The sequence below is a fragment of the Arachis stenosperma genome, chromosome 4, assembly GCF_014773155.1.
Source record: "Arachis stenosperma cultivar V10309 chromosome 4, arast.V10309.gnm1.PFL2, whole genome shotgun sequence".
Taxonomy (NCBI): domain Eukaryota; kingdom Viridiplantae; phylum Streptophyta; class Magnoliopsida; order Fabales; family Fabaceae; genus Arachis; species Arachis stenosperma.
The window spans coordinates 136685403-136694335 of record NC_080380.1 but is presented as its reverse complement, the minus strand read 5'-3'; the positions used below and the strand labels follow the sequence as shown (position 1 = coordinate 136694335).

At 28.0% G+C, this 8933-nt stretch overlaps 1 protein-coding gene across 1 annotated transcript; it reads left to right on the top strand.

The window, feature by feature from the left end:
• The first annotated feature begins 6445 nt into the window (after positions 1-6445).
• LOC130975644 (putative disease resistance protein RGA4) lies at positions 6446-7225 on the top strand. The gene has a single exon (XM_057900405.1). It carries the CDS (start codon positions 6446-6448, stop codon positions 7223-7225), a length of 780 nt encoding a protein of 259 aa, XP_057756388.1.
• The last annotated feature ends 1708 nt before the right edge of the window (positions 7226-8933 follow it).

Genomic DNA, 8933 nt, shown 5'->3' with positions numbered 1-8933 from the left:
CTTGTTTCAGGGATGGATGCCGAATAGGGTATTCACGAGAACGGATTATGATTCATTTTTTTATTATCCGTTGATAAGAATGAAATGGATTTTATACGAATTATTATATGATGTAGTGAAATTGAGTAACACAAAATTCTATCCTTAAACGTCTTGTTGTCACCCATATTTATTTGAAAAATAAAAAATAATACACTCGTGATAATTTTGAATTTGTATTTAACATTAATTATTTAATCTTACATTATTCTTGTTAAATAAATGTAATTAAAAAAGCAATTTTTTATCCAAATAAAACTAAAAGTTATCCTTAAGAAGAAAAGAAAAAATCATCACTAAATCTAAACCAAAACTAAAAAAAGACAAAATAAAAAGTAAATAAAATAATACCACTTATTTCAACATCAATTTTATTTCAATAGAAATTATTTATCAAAAGTAATGATGTTCTTGTAATCCATCATTCATAATATTTACAACAAAAAAATCAACATCGATCTGGTTTCCATGAAAATCATATATCTGTATTATTTGGTACATATCTAAAAGATCCATTTTTATATATTTTATAAATACATTGTTTGCAACTTTTCTAATCTCTATTTTGATCATATATGTCGAACCAATAACACACACCTAGTCATCGGAAGCTACAAAAAAAAAAAAAGTGTGCCACCAAATTAATTAAGCCTGAAATCAAACTCATATGTATCCATATACTTTACAATCCTCGCTCCGAGATCATTATTTTTGGATTGGCAATGAACTATTAAGTCTTCATGCCCTCCCAAATAATTTTGGATGGTCACATGTATTTTTGGTCTTATGCCCACATGTATTTTTGGTGTTATTGCGCAGCTGCAAAATAATAATAGTTGAACCATAGGAAGAATGAGGCCACTCAGATAAAGACGCCTAAAACGTTTTTTTTTTAAAGATGTTTTCATGTTATGTTTTAATTAGTTTTTGTATAATTTATTTGGTGTTTCTCATCACATATTATTAAATTTCTCAAAATATTTTCTTTTCAAAAACAATAAAAAATATTTAATTTGGACTAAAACAAAAAAGGTAATAAATTAACTATTAAATTTTTTAAAAGATTATTTACATACAAAAATATATCACATTCATCAATATATATATATATATAAAACAAACTCAAGCCTCTTAAAATTTTTATAAATAAAAAAATAATTAATTTATATTCGTACAATATATAAAATAATTACTATATTATTATTATATTATAGATTAAGATTTATTAATTTAAATTTTCTTTTTATTTTTAATATAAGCATTAGAAATAAATAAAATTTGTATAACTAAATGTAGTATAACAAAATATATATAATATTAATTAGTTTTTAAAAATTCTAAAAAAATAGTTTCTTTCATTTTAGTAAAATAACTATTTATTAAAGTAGACAAATTAATTATTTTCTTCTCATATACAGTTTTTTTAAGACATAAAAGTAATTAATTAGGACATTGGTTAAGATAATTAAAGTCACTATTTCAATAAATTTTTAATTTAAAGAAAAATCCTAGTTAATTTTGGTATAGAAATTTTAAATTTGAAAACATTGATAAAAATCATGTTGAATTTTGATTTATTTGATTCTCATTTAAATTAATCACTACATAAGTTTAAATTCTATTTTGAAGTTATATTCGAGCTTTAATCTAATTTTTAAAGTTTCAATTTACTTAGTTTGATTTTTTAACTTAGGTATCCATGACTCGTATTAGAGTTTTAAGTGTTTAATTGAAAAAAAAAGGTAAAAAAATTTCAATTGTCACATCAAATAGTCGCTAGAATGTATAATGTAGCAGTCATTAGTCCATCTCAGCATGTCATTAGCGATTTTGTGAGACATGACAAAAATAAGATTAGGAACCAATGTGAGTCATAACTATTAAGTTGGGAGACTAAATTGAGTAAATCGAAATTTTTGAAATTAGATTGAAACATAGTTGTTAGAACTGAACCAGTGATCGAACCGGTCAAGCTACTGGTTCACTGGTTTATTGGTTCAACCGATAAATCACTGGTTAAACCGATAAAATCGGTCTCACGTAAATATAAAATATAAAATAGTTAAAAAATTAAAATTAAAATTTGAAATTCATATCTTCACTAACATTTTATGAAGAATCAAGTCTCAACTTCTAAAAATAACTATTATAAAAAAATCATAAAATTTTAATACTACAATAGTATCTTATTTTGACACAATAAAAAAATAATTAATTCACAAAGTCTATCATCTAACTATAATATCAGTAGATTTTAACACTAACATCAAAATAAATAACCTTAATCATAATACTAGCAATAAAATAGATCAAGTAAATTAATAAATTTTTAGTGAAATTTATATTTATATTAATAATGGTATATAATTAAAATATAATTAATTTTAAAAATAGAAAAAACAAAAATTAAATTAAATTAGATATTTATGTATACTATATAATTAGTATTTGTCAAATATAGTACTTAGAAGTGCAATAGCTTAGTGGCAAGTAGAGGTTGCTTTTGCTCCAAGATTCTTGGTTCGAGACTTTGTGGAGACATTTTAAAAATTTTTTCAAGCAAACCAGTTCGGTTAGACCGGTTTTTACTGGTTCACACCGGTTTTATTCCTTAAACGGTCTAAGGAGTAAACTTAGTTCGGTTCACTAGTTTTTCGGTTGAACCAACTGATCCAGTTCAGTTTTTACAACTATGGATTGAAATACGAATATAATTTCAGAGACTAATAAGTTATTTTAATGGTAATTAAGATCTAATAATGGTTTATAATAAAAGAAGTATTCTTTTACAACAATGAACCTATAATAGTAGTTAGGGTTGTTCATAGATTAGATCATATCCATATAAATCCACAGTATTTATCGGTATCTAATCTGTAATTTGAGGATATGATCTGATCTGTAAGATGATCGGATTGGATCGAATCGGATTCACACTCTAATCAGATAGAAGTAAATATGTTTAAAAAAGTAAAAAAAAAATTATTGACTTTTTTTTATAAAAATAAAATTTTTTAGTATTTTTTATTTTATGGATATATTTGATATCTTATCCAAACATAAAAAGTACGAATATCGAATTTGATCTAATGAGTTTAGTGCGGATTGGATCGAAATTTCAGCCATATCCCATCTGTAAACACCCCTAGCAATAATAACTAAAAAATTATAATGATTATATTTTTAACTAAGAGGAAGTGAAAAAAATACTAAATACAAGAACATTTAATATATATATATATATATATATATATATATATATATATAATGTAATAATAATAATAATATGATAATTGTTTTATATATCACACAAATATAAACGTTTTTTTTTATGATCTTAAGAAAGGTTTTGTAAGTCCCTAACCTTGTTATCGATTTTTGTAGTGTTAGCCCTCATATTATCAATTTGATTCATATATAATTCGGATGATAAATTATTTGGTGACGTGCTTCTTTTTTTACTGTGATATACTTGTTTTTTATTATTATTATTATTATTATTATTATTATTATTATTATTATTATTATTATTATTATTATTATTATTATTATTACTACTACGTACATTAAAAAATAACAGGCCAAATTATTGCCATAATATAATAGAAGTATGGAAGTTTATCATTCTTCTCTAATGGAGGAAACAAAATTTTTTTCAATAGTTTATTTAACATTTTGTAGAATAAAAATAAATTTTATTAGAATAAATTTTAGTACGAATTTAATATTTTTATTCATCATAAAATATTTATAGAGTTACTCGTAGATAAATTTTGGAAAAAAGAAAAAAACATGATTTTTAATTTTATTTTAAAATAAAATTTATTTTTAATTTTAAAATAAATTTAAATTTAAATTTTATTTTTTAATAATATTAATTTTTTACCGTATATAATTATTCAATTATTTTTTAGTCATATATAAATAAATTACTCTTAATAAGACTTTTTTGTGTTATTCAATTATCTTTTTTATAAAATAATTAATTATTAAAATAATTAAACTTTTTACAATAAAAATAATAAAAAAATTATGAACGAAAAAAATTAACCATCCTGATAATTTTGTGTATTTTTATTCATATTTTAAGTATAAACATAAATATAATTTAATTATATTATTTATAAAATGTGACTATAGATGTAGATAAAATTTAGTTATATTACTTATATATAGTTTCATTGTATTGTATTGCTTATAAAATTAGATTATAATTATGACAATAGAATTGTTCTTGTATTTTTATATGTGTGACTAATTGGTGGTGTTAAAACATTACTCTTAATTATAAATAAGGTTTATAATTTAAAAAATCATAAACTCAATTAAAAAGATACGAAAAAAATGATGTTAAAATATTCTAACGCTTTAAAATAAAAATATTGAAATTTAATTAAAAATTATTTAAAATTTAAACTCAATAAAAATTTATATTTAATGTGTTTTGTATTAAATATATTTAATAACCTATTATATCATATTGGTTGAAATTAGTTTTTATAATGTTAATTTTTTAATAACACTTTATTAGAAAAAATCATCTTTTTAGAATTTTTTAAAAATTAATTAATATTATATATATTTTGTTACATTACATCTTGTTATAAAAAATTTATTTATTTCTAATGCTCATATTAAAAATAAAAATAAAATTTAAATTAGTAAATTTTAATCTATAATATAATAATATAGTAATTATTTATATATTATACGAATAAAAATTAATTATTTTTTTATTTATAAAAATTTTAAGAGCTTGTTTATATATATATATATATATATATATATATATATATATATTGATGAATGTGATATATTTTTTTATGTAAATAATCTTTTAAAAAAAATCTAATAGTTAATTTATTACTTTTTTTGTTTTAGTCCAAATTAAATATTTTTTATTATTTTTGGAAAGAAAATCTTTTGAGGAATTTAATAATATGTGATGAGAAACACCGAATAAATTATATAGAAACCAATTAAAATACATGAGAACATCTTAAAAAAAAAAGACGTTTTAGGCGTCTTTATCTGAATGGCCTCCTAAAAAGAATCCATAGTAAGAAAATATTTCTAGCACAAAGATCTATTGATGTTTGGATAATTATATCACTCTCTCTGAAATTATTGTTGTGTATAGGGATGTCAATGGGGCGGGGCGGGGGCGGGGGATGCTTCCCTACTCCCCGTCCCCGCCCCCAGAATTAATCCCCGTCCCCGCCCCATTCCCCGTCATGGGGGGATAATTGTCCCCATCCCCGTTCCCCGCATTCCTCGCGTTCCCCGCGGGGCCCCATTCCCCATCTCCCTATGTTTAACATTCATATGAAAATTATAGTAAAAAATATCAAAAAAACAAAAAAACAAACTAAAAAATATTATTACAAACACACAAACGTATCTTATCTAAGATTATAAGTCCAGAAATATAACATAGCAAATCATAGTCCATAAAATAAAATCTTAAAATGCAACTTCCATTATAAAGAAAGCAATAAAACAAAATCTTTAACATCAAATATTCTTTCATTGTCGGCATAAAACTTCCAACAAACATCTCCATGTTCTCTGTTAAAACAATAGAGACAAATATGTTAACATACAGTGACGAGAATGGAAGCAAACACACAGACGCAGAAGTGGAGAGGAGAAGGACGCCGTGCCTGAGGAGAGAGAACGACGCGGTGAAGCTGCTAGGGTGACGGCGCAAGAGTGGCCGGTGGCTAGCTGTGAGGGTTTTGAAGTTTGAACAAAGTGGAGAGTGAGTGAGTGACTGGAGTCTGGAGAGTTGGGGTTTGGATGGGAATAGAGAGTTAGAGAGGACGCAGCAACAAAGGTGAGAAGGGAATATAGGGTTAAGGTTTTTTAATGGGTGAAATTACTAAAATACCCCCTATGTTAGAAATAAAGTAAGAGTATTTAAGTAAGTTTAACAATTCGGGGAATTATCGGGGATGGGGCGGGGATCCCCGCTCGGGTCCCCGCGCCTGTCTCGGGGGAATTTTGCTCCCCATCCCCATCCCCACGGGGAAAATTCCCCACCATCGGGACCCCATTTGGGGCGGTCCCTGCGGGGATCCCCGCCTGCTGGGGATTTTTGACACCCCTAGTTGTGTATATATGTATATATATAATTGAAGTATTAACTACTAAGCAAAATCAAGATGAGTTAGTCTAGTAGTTAGCTTATTAGTCTGTTTAAGTAAGTGTTAGGTTCGGCATTTAATAACCATTAATTATATTTACAATTATAGTCTTTAATTTTTATTAAAATACATCTAATAAATAAATCAAAAGAATTAGATTTCACATAATTATAAAAATAATAATAAGCTACGTGGAATGTGCATTCAGAAACAGGGAAGAGGAAGATGACCCGGATTTGGTTATGAATGGAAAAGAAATTATGGAAAAATGTAAAGGGCTTCCTTTGGCCATCAGAACACTGGGGAGTCTACTACTTTCTAATCGTACCAAGCATGAGTGGGAGTCACTGAGAACTAATGATATTTGGAATTCGGAAAGCATTCTTCCTGCACTTAAACTCAGCTACGGTCAAATGCCAACTTATCTGAAGCAATGTTTTGCTTTGTTCTCCCTTTATCCAAAGGGTTATATTTTTATTAGTTCTGATGTTGCTTGGCTATGGGGGGCTCTAGGTTTGCTTCTACTGCTAAGTCAAGGTAAAACTTTGTTAGATGTTTCAAATCAATATTTGAGTGAATTGAGTTCCAGATCTTTCATTCAGGTTGTTGAAGACTATGGCACTTTCTTTTATTTTCAAATTCATGATTTAGTTCATGATCTCGCATTACTTTTTGCAAGAAATGAATGCGTCATAGTCGGTTCAGACATCCAAAATATATCAGGAAATATTCTGCATCAATCTTATATTGAAGATGATTTGCGTAGCATTTTCTCCGCACAAGGAATATTTCTTGTGAGAACCGTACTATTTCCTGTTCACGGAGTGGGAGCCAAGGCTGAAGTTTTGTTGAATGCATGGATATCAAGATACAAATCCTTGCGATTTTTGGATTTGAGTGATTCTACTTATGAGACTTTTCCCCAGTCCATTGCTAAGTTGAAACATTTAAGATTTTCTCTCTCTCAGAAACAATACCAAAATTCAGAGGCTGCCTACTTCAATTTGCAAACTACTAAATTTGCAATCTTTGCTTCTTGATGGGTGCACAATGCTTGAAGTATTGCCACAAGAATTGAGAAATTTGATCAATCTCCAACATCTGGGGATAACCACAAAGCAATCTGTTTTGCGTGAGAGTAACATTGCAAACCTGAGCTCTCTTGAATATTTATGTATTAAAAAGTGTGACAAGTTGGAGTCATTGTTTGTTGGGAGAAAGTTGCCTAATCTTCAAATTTTGGAGGTTGATAGTTGTGAGAGGTTGAAGTCTATACCACTTGATATTAACCATTTTCCTCAATTGGAGACTTTGGTAATCAACAAGTGTGGTGATTTGGAATTCTTTGAGGAAGTGCAGAACTCTACCCTGAGATTAAAAGTCCTTTATCTTCATTCTTTGCCACAGCCGGTGGAGACCTTGCCTAGTTGTTTTCAAGGATCGGCAAGCACATTAGAAACTTTGGCTATTAAAGAGTGCATCAGGCTGGAGTCACTTCTTGAATGGCTGTCAACTCCAAGTTCATTGAAATCTCTTCAAATAACAAATTGTTCTAATTTGAAGTCTCTTCTTAGTAACCTTTATCGCCCAGTACTTAAATCATTTCAAATCAATGATTACCCTAGATTACAGAAGATGTAGACTATTGGCAGGAGATATCTCACATCAAGAAGACATCATAAAAGGAAGATGAAGAAAAATTGGAGGAAGATCCAAGTTTTGATGGCCGAGACTAAACTATAAGTGACTTTGTTTGTTCATGTTTTCCATTTTGTATAGTTGTTCTTGTTTTGTTTTCCGTAATGTAGACTTAATCAGAACTGCACTTGGATTGTCTGTTTGATGTACAACATTATGGCAACATCTCTTTCAGCTTCGTGTCTTCTATTCCTGTATTGTTCTTTTTCCATCAAACTGCAATTCAAACACTCCTGCTTAGTGTTGCCACTTTGAAATTTGCTACTAATTAAATGTAAAGTTACAACCTCGGGGTCAGGGAGGGACATCTATGAGAAATCAAGCTTTTTTCTTAAAATTTCTTTTAACCAATATCTTCAACATGTTTGAGTAAATAGACCATGATCATTGAGAAATTCTGGAAGAATTTGGATAGCACTATTTGATTTAATGAGAACTAATGCAGGGTACTAAGTAGTTGTGAATAGACATCCCTCCCTATATGTGGAGGGAATCAGTCGTGCAAGTTAGCGGCTGTGCAAATTAAAGTCTGTGCCACTTTCCTCAGTTAGAAACTTTGATAATCGGCCGTTTTGAAAATGAAGAATGGCTTAATAGATCTGAGGATATGAATGCTGTATTGAGGTTAAAACCATTATTCTTTTTTATATGGATCCCTTGCCTCATTTTCTCCAACAATATGCAAGCACGTTACAAAATTTGGTGATTGGATGGTGCTACAAGCTGGTGGTACTTCCCAAATGGTTGTCGAATCTAAGTGCTTTAAAATTTCTTTGTATCTTTGATTGTTCAAAATTGATGTCTCTTCCCAGTGATATCCACCGCCTAACAAGTCTCCAAGTTTTGTGAATCATAAGTTGTGCTGAGTTATATAAAAAATACGGGCCGCAAGCAAGTTGGAACCTGAAGTTGTGTACTTAATTGACAATTCAGTGACCTTTTTGGATTTGATGAATGAGATGCAAAAGATCATAAGTTCAAGCTAAACCAGATTAGTAGTGGGAAAAAAAGGGGATGACAAATAATTAGCATTTAACAATTGTTTAAAAG